We start from the raw sequence: 16,083 nt of genomic DNA, 5'->3' as shown, positions 1-16,083 counted from the left end.
TTCTTCTGTTAATCTAGGCATTTTGTATTTTTGTAAATACTCTTCCATTTCACTTAAGCTGTTAAATTTATTGGCATATAATTGGCTAAACAACGCCTCATCAATGCTTTGATTTTACCGTCATTAGTGGTATATTCACCCTTTTCATTTTTAGTACTAGTGAGTACTCTCTTCTTGCTTTTTTCTAATGATGTTAACCAACTCCTAGCTTTATTTATTAATTTAATGGCTTTCTTATACTCGCATTTAGAGACATAAATTTTCCTCTGATTACTGCATTTGCTGCATCCCATAGGATTTGATATGTCACCTCATTACTGTTACTCTTTATTGAAATTACTGATTGTTCCTCTGATTTGTTCTCTGACCCCGTGGTTCTTTAAGATTAAGCTGTTTAGGAAGTAATCGTTACTTTTAAACCTGGGTTTCCATGGTCCCTCAATGAATATAATTTTTATTGCACTGTTATCTGAAAAGGATGCATTTAGTATTTCTGCTTTTTGCATTTAACTTTTAGTTTTTATGCATTAATATATGGTCAATTTTTGAAAAGGTACCACGTACTGCTGAGAAAAAGGTGTATTCCTTTCTATTCCCATTCAATTCTCTTCAGACAGCTATCATATCCAACTTAGCTAAGATTCTATTCACCTCTTCAACTTCTTTCTTGTTTATTATCTGGTTAGACTGATCTAATTCTGAGAGGAAAAGGTTAAAGTACTCCACTATTTTAGTACTCTATAATTCCACCAGTAATTAATTTAACTTTTTCTTTAAAATTTAGATGTTATGGCACTTGGTGCATATAGGCTACTGATATTGCTTTATTTTCTATGGCACCTTCTATCATAATGCAGCTTCTGTTTGCATCTTTTAATTAAATCTACTTTAGCTTTAACTTTGTCTAAGATTGTGACTGCTATCTCTGCTTTATTTGCCTCTGATGAAGCCCTTTAACTTTAACTCTGTATCTCTTACTCTTAATGTGTTTCTTGTAAAGAACAGTGTTGAATTCTGATTTTTAATTCATTATGCTATCACATTCAAAGTTTTGATTATGAGCTGTGTATTTTCCTCTATCCTCATTCTCTTTTTACCCTATACCTCCTCACACATCTGATTTACTTCTAACCATTACTTCCCTAATCAGTACCTTTTAAAAGAAACGCTCCCTTATTCTCTCCCCTTACCCTCCTAGTACTTAATTCACCTATACCCCTAAGAATCCCTCCCTTATACTACCTCCTCCCTACTTCTTTTTTGATGCAGTGTTAAGTGACTTCCCTTGGGTCACATAGCTAGTAAGTGTGTGAGGTCAAATTTGAGCTCAGGTCCTCTTTTCTCCAAAGCCAAACCCTCTTATTTCTTGATCTACACACTATTGTAAAAGTCCCTCCCTTATCCTGTCCTTTTGTCCTATTTCTTCATCAATTTAGAAAGCTTTTATACCCTTCGAGAGGTATGCTATTCCCTTTTTAACCCAGTTCCAATGAGAATGAGATTCCAGCACTAACAACCCTGCACTCCCCACCTCCTTCCACTGTAACAATTCTTTAATTTATGCCTCACTATATGAGATAATTTCTCCATTTTACCACTCCCTACCCAATTTTATTTTTTAGAATCATTCCATCATACTCAACCCCAAGCCTTTCATCTATATATACTTTCAAGTTGCCCTAATAACATTCTTAGAGTAACAGCATACACTTTCTAGAATGCTGCCCCCAAGCCCTCTGTAAAAAATGGCTCTAAGCAAATTCTGGAGCTGCAGAACCCACAGAATGACAGAGTGAAGCAACTCTCCAGTCCAAGACAGCCTGGAAGGTTGCCAGGAAGTGTCTATCACACCACACTGGGAGCAGAGCACAGTTCAGTGTGGGTTGCACTAGCACAGACAGGACCTGAGCAGGCCTTAGGGAGACTGAATCTCTCTCACCTGTACTGGTTTCCAGACTTCATGACCTCAAAACACTGAGGATAAATTGGAAAGTCAGTGGGAAAAGCCTGTGGGACCACTGTGGGAGAGTGGAGTGGTCTGGCCCCAGCCCAAAGGCGGGTGAGGGCATAGGAGGCGGAGGAACCCTCAGCAGCCTGTTTCTGGAGCTCTAGGCTCACAGATTGTGGGGGGATCGAGTGAGTGACAGTATACCCACCCACTGACAAAGAGATCAGAAGTCAAGTAAATGGCTGGGGAAATGAGCAAAAAACAGAAAAAGAATCAGACTATATAGAATCTTTGATGACAAGGAAGACCAAAGCATGCAAACAGAATAAAACAAAGTCAAAGCTCCTCCATCCAGAGCCTCCAAGAAAAATATGAATTGGTCTTGGGCAATGGAAGAACTCGAAAAGAATTTTTAAAATCAAGTAAGAGAAGTAGAGCAAAAATTGAGAAGAGAAAGGAGAGTGATGCAAGGAAATCATGAAAAACGAGTCAAAAATGCTGAAGAAAATTACACTTAAAAAAAATAGACCAACCCAAATGGCAAAAGAGATCCAAAATGCCAACGAGGAGAAGAATGCCCTAACAATCAGAATTGACCAGATGGAAAAGGAGATCCAAAAGCTCACTGAAGAAAATAATTCCTTAAAGATTAGAATGGAGCAGATGGAAACTAATGACTTTATGAAAAATCAAGAAATAATAAAACAAAATCAAAGGAATGAAAAAATAGCAGACAATGGGAAACATCTCACTGGAAAAATAACTGACCTGGAAAACAGATCCAGGAGAGACAATTTAAAAATTATGGGACCACCTGAAAGTCATGATCAAAAAAAAGAGCCTAGACATCATCTTTCTTGAAATTATCAAGGAAAACTGACCTGATATTCTAGAACAAGAGGGTAAGACAAGTATTGAAAGAATCCACTGATCATCTTCTGAAAGAGATTTGAAAAGAAAAACTCCTAGCCAAATTCCAGAGTTCTCAGGTCATGGAGAAAATATTGGAGTATTTTGGAAATACAATCAGGATAACACAAGATCTAGCAGTTTCTACATTAAGGGATCGAAGGACTTGGAATATGATATTCCAGAAGTCAAAGGAGTTAGGATTAAAACCAAGCATCAACTACCCAGCAAAACTAAGTATAATATTTCCGGGGAAAAAATGGTCATTCAATAACAACATTCTTAAAGACCACAGATAATATTTAACCATATAAATAAAGTTTGACTTTATCCCTTATAATTGGTCTTTAATGTTTACCTTATGTTTCTCCTGGATTGTTTATATCAAATTTTCCATTGAGTTCTGGTCTTTTTGTCATAAAAACCTGAGAGACTATCAATTCATTAAATGTTCTTTTTTTTTTTTTCATTCAGGATTACACTCTGCTTTGCTGAGTAAGTTTTTTTTGGTTGCAAACCTAGCTCCTTTGACTTCTGGAATATCATATTCCAAGCTCTTTGAAATATGTGATAAAGCCCTCTTTTTTTTTTTAGTGTAGAAGCTGCTAGATCCTGTGTTATCCTGACCGTAGCTCCACAGTATTTAAACAGTTTTTTTCCTTGTTGCTTGTAGTATCTTGTCCTTAACCTGGGAGCTTTGAAACTTTGCTATTATGTTCCTGTGACTTTTCATCATGGGATCTCTTTCAGGTGAAGATCGGTGGATTTTTTCTATTTTACCCTTTCTACTTAAGGGCAATTTTCCTGAATTATTCTTGTACTATTGTATCAAGCATAATTTTTTAATCATAACTTTCAGGCGGTCCAATAATTCTTACATTGTATCTCTTCTTGATCTGTTCTCTAGATCTAGTTTTTCTAAGGACATATTTCACATTCTCCTATTTTTTCATTCTTTTGATTTTGGTCCTTCATCATTAGCTTCCTCTTGCCCAAATATAGTTTTCAAGAGTTATTTTCTTCCTTAATTTTCTGGATCTCTTTTTCCAGCTGGTTGACTTTCTTTTCCTGATTGTCTTTCATTTTATTTTTTTTCTTGGATTTTATTATTTTTCCCTAATTTTCTCCCAACTTCTCTTATTTGATTTTTAAGTCCTTTTTAAGCTTTTCCAACAACTCTTTTTAAACTTGTGATCATTTGACAGTTTTCTTTGAAGTAGGAACGGGTTTTTCAACTTCACTATATTCTTTTGAGCATGAACCCATGCCTTCTCTATCTCCATTACAGATATCTATGGTTGGGTTTTTTCTCCTTTGCTTAACTCATTATTATTATTATTGTTGTTGTTTTAGCAACCTATCATTATAGTCATACTGGAGTTCTGAAGTGTGGGGATGCCACCTCAGGCTTCAGCTTTCCTTCCTGTTGTTGTCTAAGCTATTTGGAGGGGCCTGACCTCAGGCACTGCTCTTCGCTCTTGTTCCCAGCAGTATCTCCGGTGGCTGCAGACTGCAGCTCACCACGCTGCCCTGGAAGCACAACTGCCCCCAATCAGTGGGGTTCCTCCTCATCAACAACTGGAGCCCAGGACTCCATTTGGTCAACACAACTGGGCCTGGAATCCCCTTCATTTTGGAGCATCCTTCAATCTTTCCTAACTCAGATGCCCCCTGATTCAGCAGAGTCCACCTGGAGGTGTCTGTACTGCTCTTGGGCCAAACCTCCTTTCCCTGGAGGTTCAGTCTTTCCTGAGATCCTCTCAAATTGTCTTAGGAGGGCAACTGCTTTACTCTAAATTTTAATTATTTTTGCTGTTCAAAGTTTACTTTGAGATGATATTTTGTCTTGTTTGTGGGGGAAATTTGGAGAGTCTAGTATTTCCTGTCTTATTCCGCTATCTTCCCAGAATCCTTTGAGACACTGTTTTTCTAAAATTACATCTACTTGGAAAAATTTCTAATGGTTACTTCAAATAAAAGATTTCTTTGGGGAAAGGGAAAAACTACAATTGCCTATGACTTAAACAAAAGAGCTTAAAAGCAGAATTTCAAGAACCATAAAAGCTACTTATAGGTAAGGAACGTTTTCATTTTTGTTTTGCACTCTCAATGCTTGGAACATAATTGATGCTTAATAAATGTTTGATGACTGAGTGTGGATAGAAAATTGTGTTTTATGTATATAGCTGTTTTTTTGATGAGATCCTAGAGCTACCCATATTTCCTACACAATTTAACAAATTTGTCAAAGAGAATAACAAGAAAAAACTTCATTTTGATAACTTGGAAAATAATATCTTAAGATTTTTTTTCTTTACTAGAGTTATGTTCACATTTCATCAACTCAAAAATAGATGTTTCATGAATGGGCTTCCATAAAAATTAGCAGTATTTATACACCAAATCTTATCAAACTTTTTTTTAATGAAAGGAATGAAACAGATAGTTGGTTAGAGTAACTTATTCTTTTTATGAAACTCCAATTGGAAGCAGTTATTCTTCAAACAAGACTTTTTCAAAGTAAAATACAGAGAACATACCTCAGAGGGAGCTTGCTGTGCACTTATGTAATAGATAAGGAAGAGTCTCATTTTATCTTCTGGAGTTCCTGCTGTGTGGGGAAAATACGGATTTTGTTTAAAAAACAAAAACAAAAAAACCACCTGATATATACCTTACCACCATGTTGTAATAGATGGCTGCATACATTAACCTGAATGTAAAACTTACAGACACAAACAGAAATTCCAAGTATTTGTAAACGGAAGAGAAGAAATAATGGCTCCAGATATAACTGATATAGAAAAAACTTACTGACTTAAAATTAAAGTCATCAGTTAGGCAACTTCTAAATTCTATTAAATTAAAGTGGGATTAACTTAGAAAATTCTACCAAATGAATGACAATTTCATTCCTTACCACTTCAGTATTATTACCCTAAGGCACATTCTTTCAGTTAGTAAGAAGGGAGAATAGCTATTTTATTGTAGGATAAGGAAAATGAGATTTTCTTTCATAAGATGACACATGATGATCCATTAACTAAGAAAAAAAAGGTAAGTCCTTCTGGCCTCTTGAATGACAAAAAAAAAAAAAAAAGACAGGGCTGATTCCGAATAATCTTGAACAAACAATAGTACTGATTCCAGACAACCACTTAAAACTGACAAAACAGCATCGAGAATTATCAATACCTTACACTGAAGAGGTACATGATGTGTATCACCACTGGTAATTTACCAAGCATGAGTATTATTACTCCAGTTTTACAGATAAGAAAAGTGAAGTTCAGAATGGTTAAATTAAACCAAGTTCCCACAGTCCTATGGCTGGTAGCAGGGCCACGACTCAAACCTCCATCTTTTGAGGAGTTCTGGGCTTTTCTCCACAACTGCCTCTTCATTCTCCCTTGGGATGTGAGCAGAGGGTGGGCATTATGGTAGTAATAAAATATTACGAAGAAAACGGGGAGTTGACACAATGTGACCTTGGGTGACTTCTCATATACTCGTGTCTTTCTTCATTCCTTCTTTGACATCAAATACACACATTAGAAAGAAGAATTTTCTTAATACTTGTCTGTCACATTTTCCTTCTGGAATTAAGGCATGAAGCTTTCTATTTTATTTCTTAAACCTTACGAAATTTGAATGGGGCAATAAATTTGGCACTAAAATTTCGAAATGGGTAAGACAACAAGGTATCTGATTAGTAAAAGGCATTAGAAAACCCCAAAACTTCTAACTATTTTGATGTAAATAATTTATTTTTACCAGAATTCAAAAGAAATAGATATTTAGATATGCCTATGTGTATATATCTACATATAAGTAATATCTCTAAGGTTTTGAGGCAATCTCTCAAATTTTTCTACCAAAAGTTTCTTTTGTGCCCCTGTGAGAGAGACAAGATATTTGGGTTAGAAGCAAAATTATGTACTTGAGTTAATTCTTTATGCTATCCATCATAAAGTTGAGAGTATGTCTTTGTTTAACGAGTCAAAGTTGATGCATTTGTATAGTTTAATAGCTTTCAAGTGTTCTATGTTCCAGCTGTGTAGTTCCTTCTGCACCAAAGAATGAAGGCACTACAAAAGTAAGACATTTACTATTCAATTTATATTAAATGTTAAATCTCAAATGGCTAAATCCAAATCCAACACAGCTTAAAGTACCTAATAAAGAGAAAGACTGGAGTCTGAGTAGTTATCTCCTAAACTTTACATACTGACTTTTATTTTATTATTATTATTGTTAACCAAACCTAGATGCCATTTATTACTCTAGCAGGGCTGGGCTGGCACAAACATGCAATTGGTCACCTGGAGCCTTTAAGCTGGGTTGGCCTCAGTACTGGTAGTGACATGCCCAAGTACTGAGACTGCTTTTCCATCATCTTAATGATCCACCATTCATTCTTCTGTGCACCTCAGCAGTGCATGCAAGGTTTCATATTCAACACAACTGCATTTTCATTCAGTCATTTCACATATATTTCTACATCAAGTGCTTGTCCAAAATGGTATATATGTAGCCTGTGGAGATGACAAAGATGCTTCTGTTTTTGCAGGCCTCCCCAGAAGCCTAAAATATGATATTATGTAATATACTGATGTAATTGATGCCTGTAAATGACAAATAAGATCCCAAAGTTGCAAAAGCTTGAGGATAACCCTTGCACACATCACCATGGCACAGAACCACAGCCACTTCGTCCCATGATCATCACATTTGTGAAGCATTTGAGGCTATCAATGAGGGATTCAGGACAGTGGTTTAGGTTGTCGAAGCTTGCTCTTGCCGAAAGAATCATTCAAATTGACGGTTAGGTTAGAGAGGTCCTCACCACCATCCTATTTAGAGAAATGCTACAACAAGACCCCTGTTCCTTGGCAACCAGGGGCCACCAGTGTCTCAGTGAGAACAGCTATCTCCACAATCATGTGAAAGTAACCACCTATGTGAGAAGTTTTTGGAAGGACTGGAGGCTGAGAACAATTTTTGAAGTTTCATCAAGCCAGCCATCTTATCTTGTTGAGGTCCAAGGTTTTACGTCCCAAGGGAGCTAGGTTAGTAGCAAATCTGTAGCACATGCTGGGACCTCTTCACAGTGACCAATTTTGTTAATTCAATAATTTCATTCATGTCCAACTCTTCATAACCCTATTTAGGGTTTTCTTGGCAAAGATACTAGAGTGGTTTGCCATTTCCTTCTCCAGCTCCTTTTTCAGATGAGGAAAGTGGGGCAAACATGGTTAATTGATTTGCCCAGGGTCACACAGCTAGTAAGTATTTGAGTCTAGATTTGAACCCAGATCTACTTGACCTTAGGTCCAGTGCTCTATATACTGTACCACTTAGCTGCTATAATGACCAAACAACTCTGTAAAGGTTACTGGGTGGTGATGGAGAAGTTAAGGCTGCAGGCAAGGCTAAAGGATCAGCACCAGGACAGTACACAAACTGATTTTTAAACATACAGACTATTCATTTGAAACTTCTAGGGAAGCACTGTGCACTAACGCAGGTTTCATGCTTCTCAGGGAGGGAGAAGGAAGAAAATTAGACCATTAATGATTTTAATAATACATTAAGCTAAAATTGTTACCTGAGATAAGGAAAAGAAAAGTATTAAAGCTTAAAGCACAATTCCTTCCCCTATCTCTGAACTTGAGGAGCAGGATAACATAACAAAATGACAGAAATTCCAAAGAGGGAATGGTTAAGGAAGATCCAACAAACTGAATAGCTAGTTGGTCCTCCTTTCTTTTTTCTCAATAGAAGAAACAAGTTTAATAGGGTTTGGGGGTGGAAAGATTCTATCTTAATATGAAACCAAAGATCTTAAAGGTTCTACATCACAGTAGCAGTGCCTATCACCGCCCACTTAGCCTCTCCTAATCTCTTATGTAATTATGAATTTTGTGCATATAAATACCAAATGACACATGTAAAGTGTTTTACAAACCCTAAGTGGTATATAAATGCTAGCTATTATTATGAACAAATGTATGTGAATTTATGGGGCAACCAGAGGGCTTAGTGTAGTGAGGAAGACCCAAGTTCAAATCTGGCCTCAGACACTTACTAGGTATGTGACTCCAGAAAACCCCAGGGACATTACAGTCCTTAGGTTCATGAAGAATCAGACATGACTGAATGACAGAACAACAATAAAATGTGAATTTGCAAGTAAATGTACCCATGTGTATACAAGGAATGATAAAATTTATTAGAAACTAGTCTCTTAGTTAATAAATACTTGAGAATTAGAATTCATTATCTGTTGATAATTTATTCTTATTCACTCATTTCTGTAACCTCTTGGAATTACCAAATAACGTGTTGTTGATCTGACACATTTGATGGAGGTTTCTTGAAATTATTTACCTACTCTTAAAAACTGATTTTCCTCAAAGCAATTTCCTTCTCCACTGGAATAAGGCAAACAGAAATTAAGTGACTTGTGCAGGGTGTTGTTGTTTGGTTGTGTCCAACACTTTTTGACCCCATTACGGGTTTATTTGGCAGAGATACTGAATTGGTTTGCCATTTCCTTCTGCATCTCATTTTACAGATGAGGAAAGTGAGGCAAACAGGGTTAAGTGATTTGCTCAGGGTCACATACCTAACCATTTCCTATCACTAAATTCATTATGTGAATTTTATGTGTGGTTTCTGTCAGAAGGTGGAAAGATCCTAATTCTAACTTCCTTCCAATTCTATGATAAGCTATTTATCTAGGATAAAAATGTACTCCAAATTCAAAAAGTTTCTAATCTTACCATTCAAATTTTTATAAACATGATTTAAAATTTCACTTGCAGACTGGAGAGAAAAAAAAGAATAAAAACTGGCATTAAAATATTAACCAAGACATGTAGTGAAACAATAAGATCACCAGAGAAAGGAAATCTTACTTATTTTCATAGGGTGAAAAAATTATCTTAGAAAAAAAAAGAAAGAAAAATCTTAAGAGAAAAAAAGCAGATATAAAGAGGGAAATCTGAAATTAGAAATCAATTTCAACTTCACTCTATAAAGGCTTTTAACATGGTATTAATAAAATAGCTATAAAACCACTTTGTTGCTGTGACAATTACTTCTCTTTAATTACTTTTTTTGAATCTAGAGATTTGACATGAGAAGAATGGTGCAGTGAGAAAAGGAGGAATTTTAAATGACAGAACCAATACAAACTGTATGATAGGAAGTATATGTTGTGGGGATGGGAAATGAAATCAGAAAAAGTAAGAACAAAGGATTGACTGACTAGTGTGAATGAACTCTGTGAAAGAAAAAAAGAAAATGCAAAGTTCCACATGTGGAAGAACTATACTATTCTTGTGGAATACAGATGAGATATTTTTTTTCTCACTTCTTGCTACCTGAAGGAAAAATGATTTAATGTGCTTACTTTCTCAACTTCAGATTAAAAGGAAAAAGGGACAAGAGTTTTTGTTTTTTTAGCCTAAATCTTTGGAGTACTATAAAAGCATACAGTAAATAAAGAAAAAAATTAATGCCAGTAAATCAGTAAAAACTTACTGAGTGTCTGTTATGTGCCAGGCACTGTGCTAAGAATTGGCGATACAAAGAAAAGCAAAAACAGTCCCCTGCTGTCAATGTCTATGGGGAAACACTAAGGAAACAACTATATACAAGCAAGCTACATAGGTGATAAATGGGAACTCATCAACACAAGAAAGGCACTACAATTAAGAGGGAAAGGCTTCCTACAGAAGGCAAAAGTGTTTTGCTGGAATTTCAAGGAAGCCAGGGAAGGTCCTGAGGAGATGAGGGAAGACATTCTAGGCACGAGGGTTAACCAGAGACAATACTCAGAGTTGAGAGATGGGAGTGTCATGTTTGAGGAACAGCAAGGAGGCCAATGTCAATGGATTGGGGAAGGGTGGAGGGAATCAAGGAAAGAGGGGGAGGCAGAGAAGGAAGAGGGAGGGGAGAGAGAGAGAGAGAGAGAGAGAGAATGAATGGTATCTATGTAAGAAGAATGGCAATGGGGCAGAGAGGGGCTAGGTTATGAAGGACTTTGAACACCAAACAGGGCAACAGGGTTTCATATTTGGTCCTAGAGGTTACAGGGAACCAATGGAACTGATTTGAGTAGGGGGAGTGTCATGGTTAGGCTTACACTGCCTTGATGGCCAAGTGTAAGATGGACTACAGTGGGGAAAGACTTGAGGTAGGCAGACCAATCAGTAGCTATTGCAATAATCCAGGATAAGTAGATGAGGGCCTGCATCTAAGTGGTAGCAATATGAAAGGAGAGAAGGGGGTATAAGTGAGAAATGTTACAAAGACAAAATTGAGAAGCCTTTGCATCAGAATATATATGGGGAATAAGAAAGTGGAGTAGAGGATGACACCTAGGGTTGTGGTTTTGGGATGGTTGGGAGTGCCCTTAAATAGTATTATTAAAGTTAGGAGGGGAAGAAGGGTTTTTTTTGGGGGGGGAAAGATAATGAGTTCAGCTTTGGATACATTGAGTTTAAGATGTCTATTGGACATCCAGTTCAAGATGTCTAGTAGGCAGTTAGAGATGTGAGTCTGGAGATGAGCAAGAGAGGATAAGGCTGGATAAGAAGATTTGAGAATCATCAACACAGGGAATGGAATCCATGGGAACTGAGATCAACAAACGAAGTACTACTGAGTGAGAAGAGGGACCAAGACAAAGCCCTATAGGATACTGAAAGTTAGGATACTGGATTAAGATTCAGCAAGTCTGAGAAGTGGTCAGAGGGGTAAGGAGAAGAATGAGGTGAGAGTAGTACTATGAAAAATGCACAAGAGAAGAGGTTTAAAGACTTTGCTAAAGTGTTAAAGACTGTAGAAAAGTCAAGATGAATGAGGATGGAGAAAACTGCCATTAGATTTGGTAATTAAGAGATCATTAGTAATTTTAGAGACAGCATTTTCAGTTGGAAGCCAGACTGTAAAGAAAAGGCTGAGAAGAACTGGGGGTATGCATTTTAGATGGGCTTCTCAGATAGTCTGGCAACAAAAAGCAGATGAATGGTAGTGGGGTTAGAGGGATCAGACAAGGGTTTTCTGATGATGGGGGAGCCACGGGCATGTTTGTGGGCAGATGAGAAATAGCAAGTAGAAAGAGAGAGACTGAAGATAAATGAGAGTGAGTAAGACAGAGTCGGCAATCTGCTAGAGAAGACAAAATGTAGGAGGACTACTGGTGCATGGGGAGGGGCTGGCTTGGCCACTTTACTATATGAGACAGAGAAGAAGAGAGATATTGTGGCAGAAGGTATCTAGGCCATGGGAGATAAGGAGTGGAGAAAAAAGGAACTCACAGCGAATGTGCTTTGTTATGAGATTTACTGTGAAGTTAGCTTTATTTTCCCCAATTATGTGATCCACAAATTCACTGTGGAAAAGGAAGGAAAAGACTGAAGTTCAGTATTGTCCACAGTCTGAAGTTGAAGACATTTGCCACAGGACATCAGTTCAAATCTAAATAGAAAGATAAAGCTTGGGATAAAATTTTTACTCTAAAAAAATTTAAGAACACACTCCAAAGGATGTAATACGGATGAGGTAGTGTGATTTCACCACACGTTTAAGATTCATTCTGCCTAGGCATCTTAGGAAACAAGTCCTTTCTGAAGTCACCATAAAGAAGTATGTACACTACAATGAGGAAGCGTGTAAGAATCATTATCACCCTCTCCTGCTCTGCCCCCTCAATCCTGCAACAACCTGCTAACATAAAAAATCCCTTCTATAAAAAGAATATTAGACCAACATGAAGAGGTATTTAATTTTCTACTCATCAAAAACTAAACAAACTGTACTTTTCTGTGGAAAATATTCAAAGCCAGGATAATTTCTGGTTGAGTCAGCACATATAGCAAATAATTTCCAACACATATAAACGAAACCATTAAGCCAAATTATTGACTTTAAATGGTTCCCCGGACATGTTCATTGCTAAGATCAAATCTTGAAGCTTTTCCAGCTTTGGAGGATCTGCCAGAGCTTCCGCTCCGCTGCCACCACTGTCAAGAAGCCCATGGTCACCTTTGTGGCATAGTACGACATCACAGTAGGATACCTTTATTGGAGGAAGCTACAAAATGTTTAAATGAAACGTATAGTACATCTATAGAATGACTTTCAATGGATCTTAAAGGTTAAGCTTCAGAACACTCACATATGAGGAATTATCCAAAGCTCAAATGAATCTTTTAGTTAAAAGAGAACTTTATTCTGTAAGTAAACAAGATGATAGTAGAAGTACAGGTTATTTCTCAGGGGATACTTTCTAAAATATCTTTGGGGCAACAATTTCTGTAAGATTTAAGGACAAAAATCTACATTCTTGACTTTAGTTGAATGAACAAGCTTCAAAGTCAAGCTGTGATGAAATAAATAATAAGGATTTTCTCAAAATGAACCTTGCCCTTTTTTAGTTCAAAATTCTGTCAGAAAAGATGCTGGGTCCTATATCCCACTGTTTACACTGTATTCTTTAGGGCTACTGGTTAGAACATCCTAGGACTAAAGTTCCTAATTTCATCACAATTACAAAAACGAACATGTCTAATAACAAGATCAAAAGCCACTTGGAAGCCAAAGAAATATTTGGTCTGACAAACTCAGCAGGAGAATGGAAAATAAATCAGCCTGAATAAGATACTTAACGCTCTATATTCACATTATGCATATTTTTGTGGTCTTTGTAGTGGTGAGAATAATAATTAAGAAGTCAAAATTTGGGAAGTATGTACTTTGTTATTTCTAATTTTACCCTACAAAAATATAGCTGAATGATGACAGCACCTCTGACTGCCGTTATTCTGCATTTATATGGGATCAGTTATTATCTATGAATTAAAGCATAACTTGAACATCTTTTCTACACTGTCAGCCACATTTCTGGATGACAGTATAAGGAGAAACGTTAGGAAAAGGTTCTTACCAAGGTTCCCAACTTGCTTCCTGAAAGTTTGTTGGGCTTTGCCTCTTCTCTAGAGGCAAAGAAATAAGTGAAGGCCTCAAACCATCAAATCAACAGTCAAAGTCTTGTTCACTTATCTATGGCTGCACATGGGAGTTGTTGATTCTGTGTTAATACTTCACATAGAACATTTTACTTTTTAACGATCACAACTCAAAGAGCGTTTCATATGTAGTCCTTGAGTTATTTTCCAACTATTAGATACTTCTAAAGCATTTGACTGAAAAGAGGTCTAGAGTACTAAATATTCAAAAGAGGTCTTTTGTAAATCCAGGGATTTACAGTACCTGAGAACTGAGATTACACAGAACTATGTGTGCTGACTTACTTGCTCATCCTCTTGCTGTGTGTGTGTGCACGCATGTGCGTGTGTGTATACATACATATATAAGGTACCAGGTCCTTGCTGGAGCTGAACTGTCAAGGTCTCAAACCATGCTTCAGAGAGCACAACTCTGATTGCCACAATGTTCGAATGCAAAATGCACACTTTCCAAAAATAGTACTGTATGGAGAACTCGCATGGGGCAGGTGATCACATGGAGGTCAGAAGAAGCGATACAAGGACACTCTCAAGGTCTCTCTCAAGAATTTTGGATTTGATCGTGTGACATGGGAGACACTGGCACAAGACCGCTCAATGTGAAGTGCCCATATCAGAAAAGGTGCTGTGCTCTATGAGCAAAGCAGAATTGAGACAGTACAAAGGAAATGTAGGATGAGCCAATTTGGAGTATCCACCCCAAATGTTCACAAAGACTATCTGCATAATCTGTGGTGGAGCATTCCGAGCTCACAGTCTGATCAGGCACAGTCGGATATACTCAAACTTGGGCTTATCAAGGTGATGTCATTTTGGTCCTCTTCAAGAATGTACAACAAACAATCAACCAATCAACACACACACATATACACACATACATATATAAACATGCTACATATACACACATACAATATTAATATAGAAATATATTAAAAAAAATTTTTCCAGCATGAAACAACTTCTGTGTGCAAGGACTAAATTTTCTTTAATTCACAATATAAGAACATTCTATTGATCTTATATATATGCTATTAGATGAATGTAAATTTCAGTAAGTTATTTATTTTGGAGGGTAAATTTTCTTCTACCAATTTAAAATGTAAAGCTCCTTTTGGTACACTTTTTAAAACTTAAAATGACCTTCAATGAATGTTTCCATTTGTTTCCTTTATTGGGGAACAGAAAGCTCAACACCTTAGTGCAAACTACTCATACTTGATCATTTTTAAGGTACCATCAAATGCTCAAGAGATCCCATTCTACCTTGTCTTCTCCAAAAAACTGCCCTCTCTTTCATTCCCGTTTTATCACTTATTTTCAGTTTCTTTCCCTTTACTGGCTCCTTTCCTACTGTTCCTACATGCTCATACCCTTTCACTGAAAATCCATCACTTGATCTTTCCATTCCCTCTAACTATTCTTCTACTATTTCTTCTGCCTGTTGTGGCTAAACTCCTTGAAAAACACTTACAAAAGGTGCCTCCTTCCTTCCTCTCACTCTCTTCTTAAACCTTACAATCTAGGTTCTGACATTATTCCACTGAAACTTCTCTCTCTAAACTTACCCACAATCTCTTAGTGGCCTTTTCTCAATCCTCATCCTCCTTAACTTCTCTGAGCTTCTGATATTGTTGATCACCTTGTCCTTAATACATTCTCCTCCTCCCCATCTCTACTTCTAAGTCTCTCTCTCTCTCTCTTTTTTCCTGCTAGATTCTATTCTACATTATGTAACGTAACTGTAGATTTCCCACAGGGTTCCATCCTGGGCCCTCTTCTTTTGTCCCTCTATACTCATCAACTCTCAAGACATTAATTACCATTCCTACATGCAGATACTCAAACAAACCTACGCAGCTGACCTCCTACCTTGAATCTCTCCAACTGCCCTTCAGACATCTTGAACTCTATGTCCAGCATACCTCGTACAGGAAAAATGTCCAAACAGAACTCGATATTTATCTTTCCCTTTAAACTCTTTTCTTTCTCCCACTTTCCCCATTCAAGTAGAGTGCAAAACCATCTTCCCAGTCCTTCAGGCTTCACCCCAGGTGTCCTTCACTTTCTAGTATCTCTCATCCTCCCAATTGAGTCTGTTGCCAAGGACTGTCAATTTCACTTTTGCAATTTCTCTTGACTATGTCTCTTTCCGTCTGATGCTGCCATTACTCTGAGGCAGGCCCTCAC

The 16,083-nt window shown here is 37.1% G+C and overlaps 1 protein-coding gene across 4 annotated transcripts in view; it reads right to left on the bottom strand.

Annotated features, from left to right (window-relative positions):
* SCFD1 (sec1 family domain containing 1) overlaps positions 1-16,083 on the bottom strand; it is a 109,398-nt gene that overhangs the window by 27,330 nt on the left and 65,985 nt on the right. For all 4 annotated transcript variants that reach the window (XM_072625182.1, XM_072625181.1, XM_072625183.1 and 1 more), the window contains one exon: positions 5,398-5,468. In XM_072625182.1, the coding sequence (XP_072481283.1) occupies positions 5,398-5,468 (71 nt within the window). The remainder of the gene's footprint in view (positions 1-5,397; positions 5,469-16,083) is intronic.

This window comes from Notamacropus eugenii, chromosome 7 (assembly GCF_028372415.1).
Source record: "Notamacropus eugenii isolate mMacEug1 chromosome 7, mMacEug1.pri_v2, whole genome shotgun sequence".
NCBI classification, from domain to species: Eukaryota; Metazoa; Chordata; class Mammalia; order Diprotodontia; family Macropodidae; genus Notamacropus; species Notamacropus eugenii.
The sequence above is the reverse complement of the archived record's forward strand: the minus strand, read 5'-3'. Positions and strand labels throughout refer to the sequence as shown.